This window comes from Aethalodelphis obliquidens, unplaced genomic scaffold, assembly GCF_003676395.1.
Source record: "Aethalodelphis obliquidens isolate GAN/ISIS:26980383/991018 unplaced genomic scaffold, ASM367639v1 scaffold35, whole genome shotgun sequence".
NCBI classification, from domain to species: Eukaryota; Metazoa; Chordata; class Mammalia; order Artiodactyla; family Delphinidae; genus Aethalodelphis; species Aethalodelphis obliquidens.
The window spans coordinates 6302160-6328693 of NW_020837979.1; the positions used below are offsets into that span (position 1 = coordinate 6302160).

At 44.1% G+C, this 26534-nt stretch overlaps 1 protein-coding gene across 3 annotated transcripts in view; it reads left to right on the top strand.

Annotated features, from left to right (window-relative positions):
- The first annotated feature begins 200 nt into the window (after positions 1–200).
- Positions 201–26534, top strand: part of AFF3 (ALF transcription elongation factor 3) — a 560304-nt gene continuing 533970 nt past the window's right edge. For all 3 annotated transcript variants that reach the window (XM_027128817.1, XM_027128818.1, XM_027128819.1), the window contains exon 1: positions 201–342. In XM_027128817.1, the coding sequence (XP_026984618.1) occupies positions 290–342 (53 nt within the window). In that variant the 5' untranslated portion in view covers positions 201–289. The remainder of the gene's footprint in view (positions 343–26534) is intronic.

Genomic DNA, 26534 nt, shown 5'->3' on the forward strand with positions numbered 1-26534 from the left:
GCGATCTCGCCGCTCTCTGCTGAGTGTGCCTGCGCGAGTCGGCGAGCGGGTGAGTGCGCCGGCCGCCGCCAGCAGCCCGGCCGGCCCAGAGGCGGGGAGGGGGGAGCCGGGAGCCCCGAGCCGGGAGCGGGCAGCGGGCGGGCGGGCGGCGGCCGCGCTGGAGCGGCCGGGATGCACCTTGAGCGGCGCCTTTCGTTGCAGCGCGCGGGCGGCCCGAGCCTCAGCGGCGGCGGCGACGACGGCGGCGGCGGCGGCGGCGGCGGCGGCGGCGGCGCTGACACCTCCCACCATGGACAGCTTCGACTTAGCCCTGCTCCAGGAATGGGACCTCGAGTCGCTGTGGTGAGTCCCCGTGCCGGGCGGGCGGGCGCGAGCCAGCGAGCGAGCGAGCGAGCGGCGGGGGGCGACCGCGGCGGCCCGCGCGCTCTCACCTGGGCGGGGGGCTCGGGCGACCGGCCGCCGTGGGGGCGGGGTGGGTCGGGGGCGGCCGCCGCGCCGGCTCCTTCCCGCCTCCCCCGAGGGGTGGCCGGGCCGCCCGCCTGTCTTCTCGCCTCCCTTTCCCGTCCCCTCCCCCCGGTGCTGCCCGCCCCAGCCCGGGGGCCGGTGATCTGGGGAGCCGGGGGCAGAGCGCAATCGTGAAGAGAAAAGGAACCGATTTCTAGAACGTGTCACTAATGCCGGGGGATCCACCCCTCGGCCCCCCGGCCACTCTCACCTCCCTTCCCTCCATTCGCGCCCCCACCTCTTCTCCGAGGGCCCCCGGTTCACACCAGCGACCCTCTGGAGTTGTGGCCGCTGCGTAGTGCCCTTAGAGGATGCTCCAGCCTCCTGCCTGTCTGCACCGGGTCTTGGCGGCCGCATCCTTTCTGTCTCTCAACACCCGAGATGGAAAGTGAACCCGAGGGCAGGGGGCGAGTGCTTCTCCGTGCGGGAATTCTGAGGCCCTGGCCCTGGGAGACTCATTTCCTCGAGGTTCGCAATCCCTTTGAGCCCTTTCTTCACACCCCGCCTGGCCACAGTTACACTCCTCCTGTCCCCGCTCCAGCTCACCGACGCCCCGTGTATCCCTTTATTCCGCGCTCAAAGCTCGCAGCCTGGGGAGCGGGAGGCTGTGGAAGAGCCCTCGGGGTTCTGTGGCTCGGGGTTCTCATATTGAGGAGCTACTGTAGGTAAAGCGCCGCTGGAAGCAGTTTAATTCTAGTTGCGGGTGTGTTAAAAATCCCATTGGCTGTTTCCACATCCCTCTTATCCACCCCCCGCCCCCCGTCCACCCCCCCCCCCCGCCCCAATCTCCTAAATGTTTCCAACCAGCCCTATTCAGGTGGTAAAATTACCGCCTGCATATTCCTGGATGAACTTGTGTTATGTTTAATATTTACGGGAATGAACATCTGTGGAACAAGCATATTAACTGCATTCTGTTCTTCCTCTGGTAATCGCTTATTGTAGAGCTGAGGTTTGGTTTTTTTCCTCCCCCCCCCCCGTTTTTCTTTAATTCAGTAAAGAGTTCACATGTGTCTAAAACTGCAAGTGGTGTGCACATGAATATGCAGTGTGCAGTTTTAAAGCTAAACTGCCTTTTGATTTACAGATCGTATACAATATGTGGAAATGTGTATATTTTCCATGCTGCAGGCTTCCAGTGACTGCTCTGTCTAAAGCCAGGTGTAACTAACTAAACTGGACACAAAGCTAGTGCATTATCGAGCAGTTTCTTATGAAAAGATCCCAGGATGAGTAAGTACAGCTTGCTCTGCATAATGCTGGTGCCTATAAAATACACAAGGATGGGCCCTAATGTAATAAAACTTTTATACATTACACTGGAAACTTCAAAGAGCCAGTGTAGAAAGAATATGAAACATGTTATTACTCTATAAAAGTCGCTAATTACTGTGTTGTTGCTGCTGGGGTTATTTCAGCCTCTCATTTACAGATACCTATTACTTTACAGATTTACACTTAGAAATGTTGGTTTCTGGCACAAATTCAGTAGGTTTGCAGGTAGAAACTGTGCTTTAAAATTGACTTTTGCTTTTAAAAGTCACATTTTCAGTCAAAAGGAAGAACTTTTTGTTTCGGCAGGTTTTTAGGCTGCTTGTCTGCTTGCTGACTCAAAACTGAAGCCCTCATGACTTTTACGAGTGATATTTTGAAATTATCAGCCGTAATCTGTGGCTTTTCCAGCACAGGCCTGAGCTGTCTTTCCCTCTGCATCTTTAGTTCCCAGCTGGGTTACCTGGAGCACAGTTACATAATAAACGCCTGTTGAATTGACTTGAAATTTACATTAGCTACAGTACTTTTGTTATTTAAAAAAAATTAAAAAAAGCATTTTTAAGAAGCTACTGTACATGCAGTCAGATTTTGATCAATCCATCAGTTTGTCTTTGGCTTATGAAACTGTGCAGGAGTTCTTGCTTACAATATAATAGGACAGTTTGGCTTGACTGAGGGAGTGTTTCTAGTTTGCAGATGTAGAATTTACATCTTCTAAGAGCTTATATATGTCTCATCAGTTAAAGATAAACCAAACTCTGAGTATGCATTTCTAACCCGGACATTTTCTCAGTCATGGATGAAGTTTTTGGATGGTATTTTCTAACTCAATTTTATGGTTGACTTTATAAGTTTTTAAGATTATGGCTTGGTTTTAAGCTTATAGGTGACCCCAAATAACTAACATTTGAGTGCTTTCTGTGGGTCAAGCATTTTCATATCCATTGTTTTCTTATTTGAATCTTATAACAATCCCAGAAGTGGTAAGTGGTAGTAGTCCCATTTTACAGACAAGGAAATGGAGGCTTTGAACTGCAAAATGACTTTACTGAGACCATAAAACAAATGACAGCGGAATTTTTAAACTAACATTTACCAAATACTTAGCCAGACTCTGTTCTAAGTACAATGCATGTACTTTAGAATGTTTTAACTCTGTTCTAGTACATTACATGTCTTAGTTCATTTAATCTTCACAGCAACCTTAGGAAACAAGCAATAACTATTGTTATTCCCATTTTACAGATTGGGAAATTGAGTGTGGGAAGATCAGGTGACCTGCCCAAGGTCACACATCTAGAAGTGGAGAAGCCATATTCGAACCTAGCATTAATTTCAAAACTCAGTTTTCTGACTTCAAATCCAGCGTATTTTCTATAGTATTGCAGATGTATTCCCAGTTTATGAGCGCAGCTCTGAAATTAATTACAAAACAAAACCTTGATGGACTGGAAATTAAGGTTCTGCTAAAATATAAAAGAAAGAGAAGGTCAGAGCCCTTAATTATATTAATTTAAAATTAAAGATTTGGAAACAATACCATGATTTAGGAAATTACGTCTGCTGCCCTACTTGAATTAACTTCTAAAATGTATATAAATTTAAAATAGAGACTAGTAAAAACTTCTTTCTTTAATCCCTTTTAGAAGAACACTTTTCTTTGTCGGGGGGGAAGGTACAGATGAATGGCAAAGGAAAATGGTATTTTAACAAACAATTTTTTCTCATTGGTGGGCATCGTTTTCCAAAAAAACAAATTGCAGTTTGTTAGTTGTGACTGTGGCTTTGAATCTGAGCTAGCTTAGTCTAGTGGTCACTGGAAGTGTCCCCAAATGACTGTATAGACAACACGAAGAGAAAAGCTCAGTAGTATTGAATTTGATCTCCTCTGCTTCCTTGCACACCCTTACCCCTCCTTCCTTGCCCTCCAGAAACTCCCATACTTATTTTTCAAGGTGGAGGGGGAGATTTTGAGCCGGAATTATCCAGATAGCTGTTTCAACTTTTCTTTTCAGCCACGCCTTAAAATTGAGAAGGGTTGCCCTAATTCCCACCTCTAATTCCACTTCCCATTTCTGGTTTGAAGTACGAATGAAGAGTTTGGAACAAGGTGGAGGCATTCATTCTATACCCGGCTCCCTAGTTTCATTCAGTAGAGCCGAATCCCTGAAGAGCTGGGGATTCAGTAAGTTTACGTGGGCGGGTGACCAGAGGAGCAGGACCCCTTCTCAAACTCCTCCTCCATCCCCTTGGCTGCTCTTTCTGTTCTTCACCAGCTTTTGATCAGCTGCTGGGCATGTGCGCCCTTCCTCAGGGCCTTTAAAATAATGACCATCCCTTTGAACAGGGTAACAGTTGCTTTCATTTATTCACTTAACAAATTTTATTGATCATCTCTTAAATACAAGACCTCATGCTGGTTGCCACAGCGGATACAGAGCAGAGTAAACCATGGGTTGTGCGTGTTATTGTCTAGTGGGGATAAGACAAGTACACAAGTATAAAAACGTTTCAGCGCTGGTGATTCAGAAGTGAAAAGGACCATATTTGGGACTGGGGTGGGTGGTGGAGGAGGGAAAGAGGAAAAATCGAGTTTAAAAAAAAAAAAAGGCTTCCGTGGAAAAGGTGGCCTTTGAACTAAGCCTTGGAAGATGAATGGGATTTTTACAGACGGTGGGGGTGGGGTATTGAGAGGACATAGCGGCATCTTTGGGCAAAGAAAGAACTGGAACAAAGGCTTTCATGGTGTCTCTGAAAGATCCTTTTATGAATCATGGTGGAATTACCTATACGAAATATTTTAAAGATGCAGAACTTTGTAATCATGAGGTGGTTTCAGTGAATGAGAAAAGCTTTCCACGGTGAACTTGGTCAAAATTGTTTTTAATCTCCCTTAAATACAGACACATGTTAGTTACTGGGGAGAAAGTCTGTTGAAATAAAATAGTAAATATTCAGATCCCTCTCTACTACTCCCCCGCCCCATCGCCCCATAGCTTCACATAGCCCAGAATCCATTTACTTTTGTTCCAGGAGACATTATACTTTATATTCTTTCAAAGTGGAACCTTGGAAGTTGTAATAAGTGGATTGTATCATACTCACCAATTTGTTCAATTCAGTAAGCATTCATAGAGCGTTAGGCATCCCTCTAGGTTAGGTACCAGAGAGCGGTAGCTTTCAAACGTTTTATACCATGACTCACAGTAACAAGTATGTTTAACATTGCAACCCACCACATCATTTGTGTGCACACAGACTCATAACTGAAACAAGTGTCATGAAATAACACTTATCCATATTATGGGAGGTGTACTTTGATATTCTATTCTATTTTTTTAAAAATTCCCCATCCATGGATTGAAACCTGTAGTTTAGGGGGGAAAAGAAACTGTAGCGACGCATAGGAAACAGAGCGTTTGCGAGTAACTCGTAGGAGAATAAGCCGTCCACATCCATATCTGCTGTACAAAGCTGACGCTGCCCATTTGAGGGGGAGGAGGGCGCATCCTGTTGGGAGGGGAAGAGACCTTTAGGGCTGAGAGGCCTGTGAAACGCCTCTTGGAGAAGTGGACTTTCAGAAAGAGAAAATAGAAAGGAGGAAAGTCCATGTGGAGTGAAGGCCGTGGCTAGAAATAAGGAGGAAATAAAGCGTGGAGCTCGTTGGGTGAAGATGAAGTTATTAACTAACTCAGGGGGAAGGTGTACTGCACTCCTGTGGGGGGAAGGGGAGCCAGGTGGAAACACTAACAACTTCGTCTCCAGTAGCGCCTGCTGACCCACCTGGTTCTCTGCAAGTCAGTCGCCTTCTTCCAGGCCTCCTTAGGCTCCCCGGGGTAGAGTCAGACAACTGCCTGGATCCCTATTCTTGACCCTTATTAGCCCTTCCCTCCATCCCCAACAAAGCAAACATTTGAAGGCCTACCCCTATCCCTTCCATCAGCCCGTAGGGGTGAAAGTAGTTTGCCAGAACACGGAGCATAGGAGAGACGCACCTGGGGCCCATCACCTTCACTGGGCGTGGCCTGAGCGCCGGGCGTCTTGGAGCCCATAGGTCTACCCTCGTTGGCCCTGCTCGTTCTCATTGGCCCGAAGTGGTGGACTGGTTGGCTGCGGTGGCCATCATTGGCCGAGAGCCCCAGAACACGCCCACCGCGTGGCAAAGGGCTTCCCCAGGTGCAGGGATGAGAATGTTTCCAGCAGAGTGGCTTCCAGGGCTAGGGCGGGAGGGCTGCCTCCGTGAAGGGGCTGATGGCCATCGTGGAGGAGGTAAGGAGGTGTGGATGGGAAGCAGTGAAGTGCTGGGGGCCGGGAGCTGAGGCGTGCCTCCCCTTGTGGTACCGTGGGTGGTGTGTTTTGGAAAAAGCTGGCGGGGAATTTGTTAATTCAGGTCATCGAGGTTGAGGGCTCAAGCTCTCAAGCTCGGTGTCAGGATATAACAGGGAGGATGCGCGCTGGCTGTGCAGATGAGTTTTAACCAAGTGCCTTTTGATGACGATGAACATGAGTATTGTGTGTGGGGAAATAATTCTTTCCTGTGTTCCAGAGTCTCTTTTGTGAAAATGTAGGAGGCTTATAAAATGCTGAAAATCTATTTCGGGAGAATGTCCCTGTGAACCAGAATGGGTCTAATCTATGCCACTTTAAATTTAGCAACTTGAACAAGGCCCTTTGGCATAATATTGGTTAAAGTAACAGTCAAATTAAGAAAAAAAAATCTCTGAAAATGAAATGCAAGATTTTTTTTTCCTGTGTAAATGGAATTTTCAACCTGGAATAAGTTTGCCTGTTTAAATTTTCTTTATTTTGGGAATAAAACCTTGGGGGCAAAATCAAGGACATAAAAGACGATTTTAAATATCATTTAGTGGTAACATGACGTTTCCTTGTTTTGTTTCAAAGTGAAATCCATAAAACTTATTTTCAGTGTTGCCTGTTCTCTTTTGTTTGGGAATTTAATTGAGGTTTCTGAATTCAGTTGGCTGCAGTCTCCCTTTCTGTTTGGCCCTGGGCAGCTCACCATCTCTCTCATTTCCTATTCTCAGTCTTGGCTTCATCACTTATAAAACAACAGCACTTATACTGGCCTACCTCATAAGGTTGTGATGTTAAGTAATAAAAGTGTCCGTTGCTTTGTGAATGCCAAATGCAGTTCTTTTATACCCTTTGCTTCCTTCAAAACGTCTCTTTATCATAAACAAGGAAGAATGCAGAAAGGTCACGTTGGGTCGGGTCATCCATCTGGTGCTGAGTTCTGTTCCTGGTAATGGGACCCAGGGACATTTTTGAGTAGAGGCTGGTAGTTTTTCTTAGTTGTACGTCATAGTTGAGAAGACAAATGTGTCCTTACTTATGGTTGTACTAGTAACAAATGTAGATATATTAACCATTACATAATCGTTGATGTTTCACCAAGAATGTATTGAATTACCACCCATTGCATCAAATGACTTCATTTGGCTCTGTGGGTCTCATTAAATTATGTCAGGCTAATCATAATTTAGCTTCAACAGAAACAGAATAACACAGTTATACCAGGATGAAAGGATACCACACTATCCAAGAAACTTAATGGGTTTAGTCTATGGAAACTAACACCTGGGGATGTGACAGAGGCCCCCCGAGTGTTTCCAGGTGTTTTGCTGGGTTGCCCAAGGATATAAGTAAGTCAGTGGGTGTGAGGTTATCTAACAGTGGTGTGACAAGGCTGTCTCAGAGGGTAACAATGACCTGTCTGTAGACCCCCTGCCAGGGACTTCGTAGAAAGAGCTTTCCAGAGTAAGTGGGCCAGCAGCAAGAAGTTATCCCTGAGTCCTTCCAGCTTCAGGAGTCTATGATCATCCCCATCACAGGGGAGCAGGAATCAAAGAGAGCCAGAGTCATTAATTGTATTCACTTGTGTATTTTCCCCTCTGCAATTTCTCCACTCACATGTGGAGAAAGGCGTGGGAGGGTGCTTAGGCTTCTTCACGTAATTTCTTCTCAGGAGGCTCCTTGTTAGCCGAGGTAAACAACAGTGACTGTAATTTGGAGGCCACGCTATCATAGCAACTCAGTTTAGAGTTACATGCTTAACTTGAGCTGAAATAATTTTCTTTTTCTTTTTTTTTTATGACAGGAAATTAGTTTCCAAAAATCCTCTGGAGTGCTGCAATACGCGTCTGTTAGTCTTAGTTAAATTTTTCTTGTCGTACCTGCATTTTTTACCTGAGTTATGAGGTGACAGACCAAATTTTCCGTCAATGTTCATTGAAATGTTAATTAGTTACCTGGCAGTTTAGACAGAAAAAGGCTTTACTCTAGTGGATCGTCACCAATTCTGGGAAATAATCTGTTTTGTTTTCAAATGTCAAAATATATTTTTCTTTAAAATGTATCTTGAGAGGAAGAAAAGACTTAGGGCTTAGAAAACAGTTTTGAAAATAAAGGTCCATATGCTTACCTAGCACTCAGGCCAGCGTTTCTCAAACTTTAACGTGCATCCAGGTAACTTAGGGATCTTGATAAGATACAGATTCTGATTTACTAGGTCCAGGGTAGGGCTATGATTCTGCATTTTTAACCAGCTCCCAGGTATAACTGCTGGTCCATAGACAAAACCTTGAGTAGCAAGAATTAAAAGGATAAAAATTCCTTTGAAAAGAAGCTCTTTAAAAATTCCTCATCTTCTTCTTTTTATTTTGAGGAGGCTTTGTATAATAACATGATAATTCCACAGTGCCAGGAGGTTACATTTCGATGCAGCATTTATTTTATTTTCGTGAGTCTTTCTAATACAATTTTGATGAGTGAGGGGGTGGTTAATTGTATCCTAGTGGGGATATAGTGGGAAATAAACATAAAAACCTAAGTAAACAAAGTTTGTAATAAATAGGCTAATCACTTTTTATAGCTTTACAGTTCTTGTCAGCCCTTCAGAGACTCCTCCTTCTTCAGGAGCCAGTGCTGAGAGTAACTGGATTCAGAGTCTTGGAAACACTCTGGATTTGTCGGGGACCCCACAAGCACTCCTGTAGGTGCCCAGGACTCAGACCAAATGTCCCCGTTCTCTTTGGCAGGGAACTGGGGGTAGGGTGGGGCAGGGAGGTGGCAGTGGTGGGAGAGGGGGGTAACTATTTTGCAGAATTACTGCACTACCCTGTGGCCATAGCTGCAAATTGCAACTTTCCCAGTGTCCTAAAAGAAATTGCAGCTCAGCTCCTGGTGGAACCCATGGGGGGCTCCGAGCCTCCGATGGGGACCTTCTCTCCCAGCACTGCGGGCCACCTCTCCCTCTTCCCCACCACGGAGTGCCCCGAGTCCCTCAGGTGGTCAGACTTAGCTGCAGTTTCCATGGTTAATTTCCATTCCTACTTCATTAGAAGAATAAGTGCAGATGGGACTGATTATGTGAGTAAATACAGCCTGGCTGACTTTGTGCTGTGAGATTGGCGGGAAGTTTATTTACTTTATCTTCTTAATGAGGGGGGTGTGTTTGTGTGCGCACACACATTTCCATTCTCTGAGATAGGCATGGAAGACTGTGGCTGCTAAGAGCAAGATAGGTTGGGCTTACACAGTTGTGACCATTTCAGATTGGGAAAACAGAGCTGACTCTTAAGGAACGATAGTGACTCCTTTAAATCTTGCAGCCGCAGGGCACATGTGAAGCCACAGAGGAAGTGTTCGCAATAGGTTTTTAGCCTGTTTGGTGCAATACTTTGCATTTGTGCTTTTAGTGGCTGTGATATTGCCTTCTACCTCATGATCCATTATGTTATCTGACTAATTGTGTTTAACCATTTCGTGAAATAGGCGATGTTGCATTCCATGTAACTTTTCTTTCTGACTGGGAACAGGTGAGAGGGAAACTCTTGACCTCAAGCATGGAGATAGATCAGACCCATTGTAAGGAAAGCATGTGTTTGGTTATTGCTTTGGTTTGTACTGGTGTCAGTGTCATCAAATTAATGTATTTTCTCTCACACTGGAGAAAACACTGTTTATTGACCCTCAGTAATGATACAGATAACGGAATAGTCAGGTGATTTGCACAACTTCCCCCCAAAGGGGTCTCTCAGAGTTAGTGGTTTTCTGTTGGGTAGTAAGAAGGCACACCCAAGAGTTCCTTCAGAACAAAAGAGCAACTGCTGGCCGTCAGCTAAATTCTGAACTTTGTTATTCAGAATTGGGGCTTGACTGAGGAGATAGGCTGTCAACATGGCCCAGCTAGCTCCCTTTCATACCAGCCATACTCCACGGCAGGGAGCCCTTTGGTGTCATTTCTCAGAGTTGCCGAGGAGGAAAGCGCTGTTGGAGGTTGAGGGCTTTCCAGGCTGAGGGGCAGGTGTCTCCACTGGCCATGGACTCTGCAGTTCACTGAAGTAGAGGCTCTGGGTCCGGAATGGGTTGGTCCCGCCACTTTCTGAAACGTGCTGTTTCGCCGCTCTCCTGGTCCATAGCCGTGGTGGAGATGAGGATTCCCTGGATGAGAGGGTTATAGCGTTAGAGACACGCGGAACGAACTGTGGTAAGCTGCCTGTCATCCTGAGGAGGCAGGCTGCAGCATCAGCGTACTGCTGATGGGGAGAGCACACTACTTCAGCTAACATCCGAATGCAGCAGCCTTCCCTCTTTGGTGGAAGGTCCAATGCTTTACTGTATTACCCTGGTATACCAGTTGGAAGGCTGGCTGTGTAAGTCCAGGCTGAAGCCTTCACCTGGCTCCCGTTGTTTGGGCTCAGGTTGGGGTGAGGCAGGAAGGCCCCTGCTACTCCTGAGCGCCCCGATCACCTGCTGCTCATGATATTTGGGGCTCAGCACGGGTGTTGCTTGCAGGGCTGAGTCCTTCTCAGAAGAACTGTCCGTGTGCCGGAGGGGGCCGCTCAGCTGGAACCACGTGGACTCTCCCATTTGTGTTTTTTCCACTAAAGATAGATCCTTCCCTAGAATATGGCTTGGCTTCTGAGAACTAAATCTTTGGGGTGACTCTCCTTTAGAGTGTGTGTTTGTTTTTCGATAAGTAGAGTATTAAACTTATTATTCTCATTGATACCTGAGAAAAGCATATGTGTATATCTATACTTATATGTATATAATAATTACTTATAGATAATATATTTAATGTTATAATAATTTATATAATGTATATAAATAATAAGTATGTAAACTTATTCTCGGTGATACCTGAGAAAAGTATCTTCTGGGAAAGCGGTGAATTTTACCTACCACCTGGCCCTCCCCCCAACCGCTGCAACTTGAATTAAAACGCCAAGGCTGAGTTAACAAGTTCTGAGTATGGAAATTAAATATTTATCGTCGAAAAAGGGAGGGAGTATGGTATTTCCGTTTCTAATATTTAGGTAGAAAATTAGTTACGTAAGTTAATTTTGGTTCTTTACTGTTACCCCTCAGCAGGACAAAAATAATATTTTAGTGTCCTGAAATATTATATACAATAATGTGACACAGTATGGGTGCCTTAAGCTGCTCTTCATAACCCTCCTTTTCTAGATTTGTAGGTTTCTGGGTTGAGATGAGCAACTACTTATTAAGCCAGACACAGAAGTAAATGCCACGTTTTTAGCCCTCGGTGTCTGTATGTAAGCCTCAAACAGATTCTTTCAAATAATCTCAGTAGGTTTTTTACCTGCTCTAATAGGGAATCCTGCGGAATGCATAAAAGGATACCCTGTCCATTGTGGAGTTTTAGGGAAGATTTCCTGGGGAACGTGACATTCGATTTGAGTTTTCAAGGGTGAGCGGGAGTTAGGCTAGGAGTCGGGGAGCAGGGTGTGTGCCAGGTGCAACAATGTAAGCAAGGGCAAAGAGGTGCAAAATAGCATGTCGTGATGGTAGCAGCGACAAATTCAGGCAGGTTGTAGGTCTGAAGCATTCCAGGTAGGCAGCAGCAGGACAGGCGTTTGGAGTGTGGAGGGCCTTGCGTGGCATTCTGAGGAGCCTGGACATTGTCCCTTAGGTGACGGCCTGCCGTTTGAACAGGGGAACAAAATGGTCACACTTGCATTTTATTATTTCTGGAAGGCATTTGACATGGGTGAGTCTGGTGGCTGTGATGGGCCACGTCTGGAGGATCAGGTCAGGCAGGGAGGATGGAGGGAAGGGGTTGACTAGAAAAGTGTGTAGGGCAGCGGACCCCAACCTTTTGGGCACCAGGGACCGGTTTCATGGAAGACAGTTTTTTCACGGACCGGGGAGGGGGGGATGGTTTCGGGATGATTCAAGCGCATTACATTTATTGTGCACTTTATTTCTATTACTGTTACATTGTAGCATATAATGAAATAAGTATACAACTCACCGTAATGCTGACAGGAGGCGGAGCGCAGGCGGTAACGCGAGCGATGGGGAGCGGCTGTAAATACAAGATGAAGTTTTGCTCGCTAGCCCGCTGCTCACCTCCTGCTGTGCGGCCGGATTCCTAACAGGGGTCTGCGGCCCGGGGCTTGGGAACCCCTGGTGTAGGAGATGACACTGGAAAACTTGCTGACTGGTTGGGGGAATGAGGGAGGGTGAGGGGCCAAAGATGCTTCCAGGCTGTTGAGGTTGTGTGATGAGGGAGGGAGCATAGGAGGAGGGGCAAGCTGACTGGGGAAGGATGGAGTGTTTCGATTTTACAGGGTTCCATTTGAAACGCCTGTGGGCCGTGCAGGTCGAGTTGCCTGCAGGAAGTGTGCTGTATGGTAGTGACCTTTAGGAAGAAGGAGAGGACAGAAATAAAGATTTGGGAGTTGTCAGCATACAGAGTGACAGCCATGAGATCGGACAAGATGATCCAGTAAGAGTGAGGAGGGAGCACGTGGGCTGAGGACCCACAGGGGCAGTGGGAGGGAAGGCAGCCCGTGCAGAGAGGTGGGAGCCAGAAGAGAGGGGTCCACAGTCGACTGCTTTATTTTTTATTTTATTGAAGTATAGTTGATTTCCAGTGTTGTGTTAATTCCTGCTGTACAGCAAAGGGATTCAGTTGTATCAAGACATATGTGTGTGTATATATATATATATATATATATATATATATATACATATAGATGTGTGTGTGTGTGTGTGTGTGTGTGTGTGTGTGTGTATGTATATATATACTTTTTCCTTCTGGTTTATTACAGCATGTTGAATATAGTTGTCTGGGCTCTGCAGTAAGACCTCCTTTTTTCCCCACTGTGTACGTACTAGTTTGCATCTGCTGACCCCAGACTCCCAGTCTGTCCTTCCTCACCCACTCCCCACCGTGGTCAGCTGCTTTAGAGCACTCTCCTTGAGGAGGGCAGTGGGAGTGAAAGAGACTGAATTCTCTCGCTGCGGAGGGGAGGGAGGGAGGGGGTGAGTCAGGGAGGAAGGTCTCAGAGAAGGGCAGGGGCCGGCCGGCCCGGGAGGAGAGGAAGAACGCAAGGTGGTTCCAGATGTCCAAACGTGGGGGGCAGCGGAGACTTAAAAAATCCCTATGAGAAATGGGAGTTTCAGAGAATGGAACCACTGAGAAGAGGACAGTGTCAAATATTAGACTCGAAACAGTAAATTATAAGTGTTTCATAGGTATTTTTGAAAAGCTGACTAAGTTAGCGTAAACCTGTGTCAGATTCTCTGTCTGTAATTAGAGTGTTCTTAGAAGTAATTTTGATTCAGAAGGAATTGGATGAGGCTACATTGTCAGGAAAAAATTAGTGGACTTTTCTCATTGTGGACTGTTGAAAATGGATTTTTAAAAACGTTTTCAAACACACAAGACTGACAGAGTCAGGTGCCCCAGGATGTTGCTCTGACATTTAAAGGCAGGATCTCCTTAGAAGGGCACTCAGCCCATCTGGCCTCAGAGTTTCTTAGTGTTTCTTACATATCACAAAGTGTAGCGAGCCCTTTACATGAACCACATCTCATTTAATCTTCCTAACCTGTGAGGCGGGTTCTGTTACTCCCCATTTTATAGAGAAGGAAACAAAGGTATAGAGTACCTTGCCCAAAGTCCCACAGCCAGTTCAGGCAGAGCTGACGTTTTAGCGCAGGCGGTCTGGCTCAAGAGTCCTTCCCTGTGGCCACCATCCTATCAGAAGTATCTTGGTGTCTCTCAGTAACAGAATTATAGGGCATGGGTTCTGAGGTCCTTTCCAATCTTAAAATATTTGTGATTTATACATATATGCACATATGTGTGTGTGGTCTCCAACAGGTGCAATGGGTACAATGTTTACTGTCAGCTTTTTAATCCTGAATGAATAATACACTGGGTCCAAGTTATTGTGTATTTCAGACTAGTGGAATTCTAATCGAACAGGCTTTCCTGTGCAAGGATTGTCTGCAATTCACTGTCATTTTAGGTACTGCTCTTTTTGTCAGTATTTCAAATGTATAAAAATTTTGTTTACTCATAAAACCACTAATTTGACAAGTTTTATGGATGAAGAAAATGGTTGCAACTGTTCACCACCGCTGGTCCAATCGACCCCAACACCTAAATGTAACTTTATGAATAACAATAATGATGGTGCAGCACTCAAATTAGTAAAACTACCGTATGGAAATAATCTGAAACTGTTTGCGAGGTGATTCTTTTTCATGCAGATTTTCTTGCAGTTTCTTCTCAGTTTCTACATAAAGACAAACTGTCTCTTCTAGGTATGTGACTACTTCTATAAGAAGTGTTACTTTGATGACATGGAAGGAGTAAAGAGGCTTAATTTGTGTCGCGAGATATTTGGGTGAAGTAACAGTAATAGATTCTTGGCTTAAGGAATTGTGACATGTTGAAACAGATGACAAAAATAACTTTAAATGTCTTCTTTAAAAATCCTTGAATAAGACAATTTAAATGTTAAGGAGAAAAATCTGCCTGGCTGACGAAATTCTAGAACGATGCCATTTGATACCGGGAAGGGCAGGGGGTTTGGAGCCAGCATGCAATGGGTCCTGACTGCCACATACTAGCTGTGCTACCTTAGACTAGTAACCTAACCTCTCTCAGTTTCCTAACCTCAGTTTCTTCATGCATAAAATGGAGGTAATAATGCCTGTGCCACTGACTTGCTATGCAGATTAAATGAGATAATATGCATAAATAGCCCAGCACATAGTAGGTCCTCAAAAACCGGTAACTTTATTAATTCTTTTTTCCCTTCTCATGCTTACTTAATGTTTTGATTAGCAGTTGTATTCAATGACCGTATCCATTCTGTGGCTGAAAAGATATTTAAAAGCATTTATGAGTCAGTGTTTCAGTTTGTATCTTTTAAAAAAATTTTTTTAGCTGATATCTTCTTTTCCCCAAAGGTGTGGGCTTGTGTTTATTTAATGACTGCAGAACACAGGTATAGAAGATGGTCTCTAATACTTTCTTCTCTTGAGAGCAAGGATTCCTTCTTGTGACTCCACAAGGCTAATATAATGAGCCCTGTGCATTGTAGCTGCGAAGAATTACCTATTTTTAAAATTTATTATGTGTATTTTAATTAAAATAGAAAACAGTTAAAACCAGAACTTCAAAATTGGTGAAGCAATTATATTATTGTTCAGTTTAGGTGGACTTAGGAGTAATGAGTTTTGATAGCCCAAATGGCAAACTTTCTATTCATTCTTTTCCGTCAGAACCAAACCGAGGTCATTATATTATTTCAGATGGATGACTATACCTTGACCTCATAGCTGTACTTTGGTCCATACCCATATGCTTGCTCCCCAGTCTCTGGACATAGAATGACCCCAGATTCTCCAGTGGGATGACAGCTCCTTGTGGTCTTGGTACAGTGACCCTACGTCATGTAGTTATCGTTTTTATAGACTTCTGATTTGGCTGCTTTCTGTTCTCTTGATTCCCTTCTTCTCTCATCTATGCATTAATTGCTGATACAGAACATAGGATAGCTTTGTATCAAATTGCTTGATTCTGGCAAACCTGGAGCTGAGTCATCACATATTTCTTTCATACTGAAATGTGAAATCAGCCTCCCCTAGGGGTTGTTTATGACATCTGTTAGGTTTATCTACCTACAGATAAGTTAAAATGGCAAAGTGGGTTAAACGTTATGGTTGCAGTTTGTAATAGCCAGCTTTTGTCAGGTGATGCTGTAGTAACAAAACACCCCCCAGATCTCAGTGGCTTACAGTTGCAAAGTGTAGTTGTCCATGTTATGTGGCAGTTGAAGGTCAGCTGTGCTCTAGTGTCTTTTTCATTGTCAGACCCAGGCTGACAGAGTGCACTATTTTGAAATATGCCGTCCTCTTGGTGGAGGGGACAAAAGAGCTTTTGCTGGGTGTGGCATACGTCATATGGCTCCCATTTCACTGGCTTAATAAGTCATAAGCTCAAGACTTATATTAGTAGGGAGGGAAACTCTCCTTCTTTTCCAAAGCAGTACTGCAAGTCACATGCCAACCAGCAGGGATGCGTATCCTCTTAAAGGGAGGGCAATGAAAAATTGAAAACAATGATACAGTCTGCTGTGTACGTGTGTGTGTGTGTGTGTGTATATGTGTGTGTGTGTATGTGTGTATATATATATATATATATATACATTTAATCAGTGTTTTTAGGTTAAATAAAAATAACAAGATTCAAAAAAAGAGCTTGCAGAACTGTCTGGTCGCATATTCTTTTATAATATATATTATAGAAGATTTCTGTCTTTTGGCCTGCGGTTTTATTTTTTTCCGGAATTTATTACCTCTTGAATTTTCATTGCAAGAAAAGGGACAGATGAAGAACCTTGGTGAAATGTTTTCATCCAAAGGACCAAAGCTTCTGTGTGATAGGCTTACAAGATTAGAGCAATTGTTTTTAAAAGTATGTGTTTATTTAACATTTCATCTGTAAATAATTTGCCTTCGCCATGTATAAAAGAGTACTATTATTCAGTTATTATGTCCTGATTCTTAAATTAATAACTTGACTTTGCTTATCACTGATTAGAAGCAAATTGTAAATGAGGGGCAAAATCCATATACATTGGAAGGGAATCAGGCAATAAACTATCTGCTTTACAGAAAGAAAAGTCTCATGAATGTTTTCTTTAACTGAAGCCTTACGTATAACTTGAGCCTGGTTTTGATGTTTAAAAAAAAATTAAGCAACAAAAGAAGATGAGTGAACCTACACATACATAGGGAACGATAATTAACCATTGATGTGAATTAATGAATGTGTGTTTATTGAGGTCCTAAGGTAGACGGTGTGAAAGGAATTTCCTGGAACTTAGCAGGACCTCTCAGAGCTTGGTCTTACCCCGAGCCCACTTTATTCCTCACAGATTTTAGAGTAGGCAGGGTCTGTATTCAAATCTTCAGAAAAGAACTTTCTGAAACATAGGACAGTTTTCCTTTCTGTGTGTGTTTGGTTTATGTTACGTAAGGAGCATGCTCAATATTATTAGAATAAGATACCCCTTCTATGTTAATTCTAATGAAATTGAAGAAAGAAAGAAAGTCCACACCAATATTGTGAAGTGCTTAATAGTATTTAAAATCTCTGGGAGACTGGGCCAAAGTGAAAATATAAACTTAATAAGTGGAAATGTAGTCATTACTTTGTATGAGCATCAAGATGCAATATTTTGAACAGATGACAACTGCTATGTAGTACTTTGAAGAAGACCCATTAGAAGAGAATTAAAACTTGAGCACATTAGTGCTCTTCAGCGGGCCTAGCACATGATCTTTTGTTGCTTCAAAATCTTTTCTAATTCTCATCACTTAACCTTCTTGGCTATATGAGCAAAAGTATCTATCCCTTCACATTTTCTAGAAGTGTGTGTATACCAGGAAACATTTCTCTTAAGTATCATAGATCGTTTAAAAAGCCAAAGTAAATCCTGAATTTTATATGTCTACATCTCAGGCTGAGATTAATGAAAATAAAAGAGCAACCTTTTTGGTTGCTAAAAATTATTTAGTGATGGAAACATGGATCACTGATATTTTTTCTTTATTATTTTTTTTGTATGTTGATATTTTTCCTGCAACCTTGCTGAATGTATTCATTCATGCTAATAGTTGTGTAGCGGTGTGTACGTGTGTGTGTGTGTGTGTGTGTGTGTTCCTTCAGAGTTTGTATATGCAAGATCAGCTCACCTGCAAATAGAGATAGTTTTGCTTTTTCCTTTCCAATCTGGATGCCTTTTATTTCTTTTTCTTGCTTGATTGGTCTGTTGGAAGCCCCAGTACAATGTTGAATAGCAGTGGTGAGAGTGGATATCCTTGACTTGTTCCCAATCTTAAGGGGAAAGCTTTCAGTCATACACTATTAAGTATGATGTTGTCTGTGGGTTTTCATAGATGCCTTCCTTTCTATTCCTAGTTTGCTGAGTGTTAGTATCAAATATGAAAGAGTGTTTGGTTTTGTCAGAGGCTTTTTCTGCATCTATTGAGCTGATCCTGTGAATTTTGTCCTTTATTCTGTTAATGTGATTTATTGCATTGGCTGGTTTTTGTATGTTGAACCAACCTTGCATTCCCAGAATATCTCACTTGGTTATGGTGTATAATTCTTTTGTACATTGCTGGATTCATTTTGCTAGTATTTTGTTGAATGATTTTTAAAAAAACAAATTTTCTGTTTATTCTTTATTATTAGAAGCTCATGAATACTGGTGAGAAAAATGAAGGTACATGACTTCCCAGTGGAAATATGGAAGCTTCCTTTCTGTTCACACTCTTGATGACTGTCCTTTAAGTGATGATCAGATTTCAAAATACGCCTACCTGAGTACTCAAGTTCAGAAACTTTTACGTGATGGTTATCTAAAGAACTTTACCTTGAAACTTGCTTAAGAAATTCCCACGTAATGTTATTTCTTACATGACACGTTCAAATTTTAGGTCCTGACCTTGTGAACATCATCACTCAATTTTTGTTTAAGCTTAGTTTTCTAATCAGGAAACAGGAAAATGAGCAAGTGAAACATGGTATGTGAATGTGCTCTTAAGATACTATGTGATGCTAAGAGAGAATTACTTATGTTTATATAAGTATATAAATATAATTATTTAGCACAGGGTTCACGAACTCAAATACCTTTAAGGACCAAGACGACCCAGTAATTGTCTGAAACAGTCACACAGTTGGATGTGATGAGGCCTGTGGCTAGCTGGAAGCTCTGCCACCTTGTTTCAGTGCCTTCAGATTCAAAGTAAAACAAACAAAGTAACATGGAGAAAACAAACCAACCCCCCCACTGACCTGGCCAGACATCACACATCTTCCTCCTCTGTGGGACCCCTGATGTAGGGAGTCAGCGACAGAGTGCGAATCCTGGGCATCTCCCACCGTGGAGAAAGTTCGTAACCTCTCTGTTTCATTTGCTCATCTATAAAAATGCAGATAACGTGCGCCTCGCCTGCCCCAAGGGCTGTTGTGAGAGGCTGAAACGGCATAACGTGTGAAAATGACCAGGAAACTATCAGGCCTGTATAAAAGTGAGGAATATTGTTGATTCTCTGCTTCTATAAATCTTAGCTTTCCAATGAAGATGCTTTTCTTGTTGAGAAGAAGCCATAGCCAGACATTGGAAAACTCCAAAAGGCCGGGTAGAAAAGTCCCCTTTCAATAGCAGGAGAGATGCAAAGCCCATTCGATATGTTTACTGGACTTAACCTGCATTATCCTGTTGTCGTTGCAGTAAAAAGAACTGTGGTCTTGTTTTTCTCACCATTACTTTCTCTGAGACGTGTGGATTCTTTTGACAGTACAGCAGTATGGTTCATGATTCTCACAAAGCAGAGATGGTATCTGTAAGGATTTTCTGTGGTTTCCTTAGCAAATAAACAGAAAGTCAGAACTTACGCTTTCTTAGTATTCTAGTATTTGAGAGAGAGAGAGAGTTCCACAGTTTTAGGACAGCAGTGAATCAAGTGCTGATATCTTGAAGCTTCTGTAGGAGGCTCTTTGGGAGCAAAAGGTGTAACTCGTAGGTCGGCATCTGCACAAGCTTTGCCGAGTAGCCCAGCCACGGCAGTGTCAGTCTCTTCAGTCGGCAGGGCACGGTCATAGTGGCTCATGGTTGTGTTTATTAAGCTCCTACTAGGCATGAGACACTCAGAAGAAGTCATGGGGCCTCTGCTCTGAAGAAGCATGAAGTCTGGTTGGAGAGAAACCAGTATCCATGACGTAGCTCTAGAAGCTGGACTCACAGGCTGTGAGCTCGACTCACAGGCTGTGAGCTCTGTCCGACTTGAGACTTGGAGATCATCTCTCTAGCCCAGTTCCCTCTTTTTACAGCGGAGAAAACTGTACCTGTAACAAAATGTTAATATCTGTGGCATAGTCCAGGGGTTCTCAAGTCTTGCTGTCTCCCAGAATCACGTAGGGATTCAAGAGTCTCTGGGGTGAGTGACCAGAGATTTATACTGGGGTACAAAAGACCCATAGTCTTGGGCGATTCTGGCGTAGCCAGTTTGCTTAATGGATTTGGGAATGGGAACAGTCAGGCCGTGAGTGGTTTTGGAGTTTAGGGTATAGAAATCTCAGTGAAAGGCCAAAGAGCCTGATGGAGGACTTGCATGTTTGTGAAGCGTGGACTGGAATCTTCTGGGATAGGGGAGCCATAAGGGGAGGGCGTGGAGACTGGGAGTGGCGTGAAATAAGGTGGTGAGAAAGATGTTTACGTCACGCGAGCCTCTGGGATAGCAAGGGGCTGAAGGGGATTTGCTTTGACAAAGAGCTGTGATATCCTCAAGGCATTCTGATGTCACTTTAACTTTGTATGTGTAAGGTTTTAAGAAAGTATTTGATTGCATTACAAGTAATTCTGCAAACCTGAATTCATTGTATTTGACTAAGCATAATTTTTTTCCAGTTATCATTAGTGTCATGGTTAATACAGTTGTCCTTTGGTATCCGTGGGGGATTGGTTCCATTCCAGAACCCCTGAGGATGCCAAAATCCACGGACGCTCAAATCCTTCTATAAAATGGCATAGTAGGTCGGCCTCCATATCTGTGAGTTCCATGTCCACGGATCCCGGGTTGGTTGACTGAGTGTCTGTGGAACCCGCGGACACATAAGGTGGCCTGTATCTTCGATGCCTTCCCCAAATTGGTTTTGGACTGACACTGATAATTTTGTGTGCTTAGTTGCTGTATTTCTTGGCAATAAAGTAATTGATATGCAGTGTGCTAATAAACGTCTGCATAAAGAAGTGTACTGTGGACAGTGAAAACATGAGCATTTATAAACTGTCCTTTGAAAATCGTTTTATTTCCTCAAGAAAGTGAGACATCTTGATGACATTTTAAATATTAACTAAGATGCATGATATTGGACAATATCTATACAAATCCTTCATAATAAATTAATGTATCTAACCAGTGTGTATAGTAAGAACCAATTTCCTTCTTTTGTAGAAAATCTGTCCAGTTTATATTTATGTATATTTTATAGCCATATTCGTTTCACTGTCAAAATGTTGAGTATATATATATATATATTTTGTACTGAAACACTTCCCCCTGGTGCGTGAGTTGGTGGAGGGCAGGAATCACATAGTGATGCTGGAGAGCGCGGCTGCAGACCAGGTGGTCTGAATTCTGCCACCCGTGCTGCTGCTTGCTGGCCATGAAGGACTATTTTGTCAACCGTGAACTCTTAAAAAGAATTATACCCACCGCAACGGATTGCTGTCAGGGTTAAATGAGTTAATATGCGTAAAGTGCTTTGAGGTTATCCAGTTAAGGCCCCTCATTGTACACATCGAAGAATCTGGGGCTTATTCTAAGAGCTTGCTCAAGGTCGCTAGGTAGTGAGAACCTGGACCAGAACCCAGACCACCTGATTCCCAGGTGAGGAGGGAAAAGAAAAGAGTCAATAGGGAGGGTGGGAGGGAGGGAGACGCAGAGGGAAGAGATATGGGGATGTATATATATGTACAGCTGATTCACTTTGTTATACAGCAGAAACTAACACACCATTGTAAAGCAATTATAGTCCAATAAAGATGTTAAAAGAAAAGAGTTCTCTCTGCAGCACTCTCTTCATTGTCTGTCACTTGGTCTGCTCTCCCTCCCTCCTCTCCTCCACCCCCATCTCTCTCTTTCTGTCTCTCCCCTGCCCCATCTCTCTCTCTGCATGCTTGTCCCGCTCTCCCCCCATCTCTCTCTCCAATCCCATTCTTCCTCTCTTAGCCTTGTAACCTGGAGGTTAGGGAACCCCCTTCTATCTTATGTGCATATTTCTTTCTTTTCTTTTCTCTGAGAAGAGCGCCTACAGCTTTCATCAGACTCCCAAAGGCATCCGTGACCCCACTTCCATCAGGGTGGATGTGGCTCTGCAGCAGCCCTTTTCCATTGTGAGCAGAAGCTGAGTGGCGCTCAGAGAGGTAGAGGAACTACGTTCCTGTTACTGTTTCCAGCTGCAGAGGAGAGGGTGAGCCCTAAGAGGGAGGCTTGGCCAAGCTGTCCTGCTGGGTAAAAGTGATTGTATCGTGAAGACATGGTTGAATCTCTTCTGAACTGTCTAAACAAGCCGGAGGCTTGGAGTTATACAGCTGGGGCACAGGGACAACGCGGGCCATAGCAAGTAAGCCAGAAAGAACTTGGAGCCTATGGGGCGCTTGTGTCATCCATCATTTCCTTAGGGCACATGGGAGTCAGGTGCCTTCGATTTGCCGTAATTGCAAATGAGCTGGTTACGTAGATGTTTTCATAGGGCTAACTCCTTAAAGAAAAATGCTGACATTCTGTGATTAAAAGAAAATTAAGGGGACCAATGCTGTGTCTAAGGACTCAGGAATTCAAATGCATTGTTATAAGAGCCATTTTATAAGATTGCATATTACACTGTTTCCTAAGGGCTTTTCAAGTATTAATTGTAGCCTGAGTTATCCTGAAGGTCACTTACTTAAAGATAAAATCATGACCAAATAGCTTCCCGTGTCACCTTGAGATCTATAATGTGGTCCTCGATGTTTTCCTCCACGATGCAGTATGCAGATTTGTCACACAACGGCTTTAACATAACTGATGGCGATGCACTTTCTGTTGCCGTGGTGAGATCAAGGACTTTTTAATATAGTCTGGCTGGACACCAAGAGTACAGAAGCGATCCATTTCTCCCCCGGCAGTTGGGTGGAAGACAGTTCATGTTGGGGGCGTTAAGTATGGAGGGCCTTATCAGGATGACATTCTTTTGCCAAGTATGTGTGATAAAGCCAGGGTTAGACTTCGGACCCGGTCTATATTTAGAATCCAGAAACCACCATGGGACGGTCATTGTGCCAGCCGATGTCTGGTCACAGTCCTGATAAAGTGAGATAATTTAGGCATCTAGGACAGTGGTGCCCTGTCTGTCCTGAAGTGTTTGTTCATTCATTCATTGGTTCATATTTCAACATGGCTCAATTTTTCCTGACATTATGTTTACTTAACGGGACATTTTTAGAAGGATCTGAATAATTTTTGATGAGAAAAACTCAATGAAAAATTAAAGTTAAGAAAACATTAGAGCTTTTATACTTTGGCTAACCCTTCCCTAAAGAGCTTTTCAAAGAACCAGATATTAAAAATTACCAAGCTGGGCTTCCCTGGTGGCGCAGTGGTTGAGAGTCTGCCTGCCGATGCAGGGGACACAGGGACACGGGTTCGTGCCCAGGTGCCGGAAGATCCCACATGCCGCGGAGCAGCTAGGCCCGTGAGCCACGGCCACTGAGCCTGCGCATCCGGAGCCTGTGCTCCACAACGGGAGAGGCCACAACAGGAAGAGGCCCGCGTACCGCAAAAAAAAAAAAATTACCAAGTTAAGGAAAGAAATGTCAATAGGAACTTTTCTTTAAAGTAATTTTAAAAAACAACAAAACAACCCACATATACACACAAGAGTTTTCTGTGTGATTCCATCTCATTTTTACCCCCAGTAGAAATAATTTCTTTACAGAGGCTGCCTGTTGACTGTTACAGGAGAGCTTTTGGTCCTTGAGAGGCCAAATGTGGGCTTACGTCCGGCCGTGCCTGTGGTTAGCATCTGATTTTTATTTCTGTATCTATAAATGGGGATGCTGATACTGTCCTGTCTTATGAGAATTAAATGAGTGAATGCTGACAGCTAACCCAGGAAAGAACCCTACACTCAGCACTCAGTACATCATAACTTTTCCCCCAAAGATTCAGTGCCTCCAGAGGAACAGAGGGTGACTCAGAGTCGGTTGTGGCCCTGTATCCTATTCAGAGTTCCCCCTGCCCTCCTTTCCTCTGGGCATCTAGAATGTGGGTGGGTGTGGGCACGCAGCTCCTAGGCCAGGTGAGGTAGGAGAGTGAGGGCAGTGGAGAGTCTGAGAGGCAGAGCAGAGCATGGATTCCCCAGAACCTGTCTGTGCGGGGAGCTCACTGGGTGCGCAGGTGGGGGGTTTCTTGCACTTCCAGCTCTGTGTGACGAGGCTCCCAGGGACTTTCTTTCTTGTTGTCAGATCTGAGCGAAGGGGAGAGAATTACTTTTAAGAATCCACTTGCTGAAGTTTGGAAACCACCTCGTGGTTAGAGAGAAGACAGTTCTCTGTGTTCATCTGTATCAAGATGTGTTCTTGCACTTCACTGTAATCACCCTACTTCCTGGGGGTCGTTAACCTGGTTGCACTTGAGGATGGTGGGCTTGGCTCCTCCCCCAGAGAAACACTCAGGAGCATAAGGTCTTGTCCATGTTGCTGTCTGACTGCTGTTCAGGCAGTTTTGCTGGTTTCGGAGCCCCATTTTTTTTTAAAATTTTTATTATTTATTTATTGGTTGAGTTGGGTCTCTGTTGCTGTGCACGGGCTTTCTTTAGTTGCGGTGAGCGGGGGCTACTCTTCGTTGCGGTGCGTGGGCTTCTCATCGCGGTGGCCTCCCTTGCCGTGGAGCACGGGCTCTAGGTACGCGGGCTTCAGTAGTTGTGGCACGCGGGCTCAGTAGTTGTCGTGCGCAGGCTCAGTAGTTGTGGTGCACGGGCTTAGTTGCTCCGCGGCATGTGGGATCTTCCCGGACTAGGGCCCGAACCTGTGTCCCCTGCATTGGCAGGCGGATTCTTAACCACTGCGCCACCAGGGAAGCCCCGGAGCCCCATTTTTCCATGACCTCCGTGTGGCTCCCAGGTCCTACTGTTCCATGGCTTTTTAGCCACCTCCTTAATCTTGATTAAAAGCTTCTGGGTACCTCCCCACCGACCTCTGCTCCTGACCCAGCAAAGGTCCCACCTCTGGTTTCCAGCCTTACCTTGACCATCATCCCCAGTTTTCACCCCCTTCTCTTTTGACTTTGCTTCCGTTTGTCCCCAGAAGAGGACAACAGTGCCCTTTGGCCCTGAAGTAGAGATCTGGCTGAGAAACCTCCAGAATGTACAGATTCTTAATCTTTATCTGTAATTGATCGTGTAGCCCACACATTTTTTTTTTCTTTCAAGAAGATCTGAGGCCAACTGGTTAGTACTTGGTGCATGCCTGTGCTTTTTATCCCCAGAGTCTTGTCTTAGCTCCCCCTCCCCCTCCCCCTCCTTTTTTTTTCTTATATAACCTTCCCTCTCTCATTTCTTTCCTCCTCCCTCCCCTACCTCCCCTTTTTTATGAGCTTTATGAGCTGGGATGGTTGGCCTCTTGTCTCCGGGCTTCAGGGCAATGATGTACAAGAAGGGTGGCCCATCTACATAGAGCTTTTTAAAGCTAAGGCCCTGTATAAAAATGTAAAGGAAAAGAAAACCTTCAATATGAAGTATAGTCATGTTTTAATTAGAAGTAATATATTCTTTGACAGAGCTAAACAAACTTGTACTAAATATCCATGTAATACTATGCAAATAGCAATAAATAATAAAATAAGAGCTACTCATCAGTAACAGCATCTCATCCATATTCTCTCTAGTCTTCACAGTAACCTACCCCAGCCAGCAGATGAGGAAACCAAGACACAGTTGGGTCAAAACCCAGTTATGACGTTGGACATAATGCCATTCCGATTTTAAAGCAAAACATGTACTCTCTCCGTCTCTATCTTTTAGAGGATATCACAGCTCTGAAACTTTTTTTTTTTTTTTGTAAATTGTGGTTCTTATTCTTGGTCAGTCTGCTGTGTCTGAGTGCTGGAGGGCTGGGAGGAGAGGGGCATGGTATTTTATATACTACGTAAATAGCATCAACAAGCGCGTGGTTAGTTAAGAGCAAGGAGAAGTGAGACCAGGATGTCCTGTCTTCACAGCCAGGAGCTCAAGGAACACCCAACTTCAGGGAGGCTGACTTCTTAATCTCTTCTTACGATGAATCTGGTAGCACCCCGTCCACCCAGCGCTCAGACACAGCGTCGGCAAATAAGCTGCGGTCCCAGCTGCAAATAAGCTTCGAACCAAGGAGCAAACACTGGTACAGGAACTAGACCAGCAGGAAAAGTTTAGATTATATCTGCAAGTGTTTATGAAGCTGGGGACTTCGAGTTCTGTTGAAGGGCTAGAGGAAAGCACAGTTTGTATTGCAAACTCTTGTGTTCTGGAGGGTCTCCGCATCCCTGAGGGCTGAGCAGGGACCACGTGTGCCAGTGGAATTCAGTTTGTACCGATGGTGCACCTGTTACAAAATAAGGGGCGGCAGACAAGAAGTGGAGCGTGGCAGACAGTGTCTGCCCTGAGGAGTCAGCAATGTAGTTGAAAAACTTGAAATCTGCTAGTTTGCTAGTTTCTAGTTGGTTACTTAAAGAAAATTTATTGGAATATAGTTGATTTATAATGCTGTGCTAGTTTCACGTTTTCAGCAAAGTGAATCAGTTATACATATCCATATATCCACTCTTTTTCAGATTCTTTTCCCTTATAGGTTATTACAGAATACTGAGTA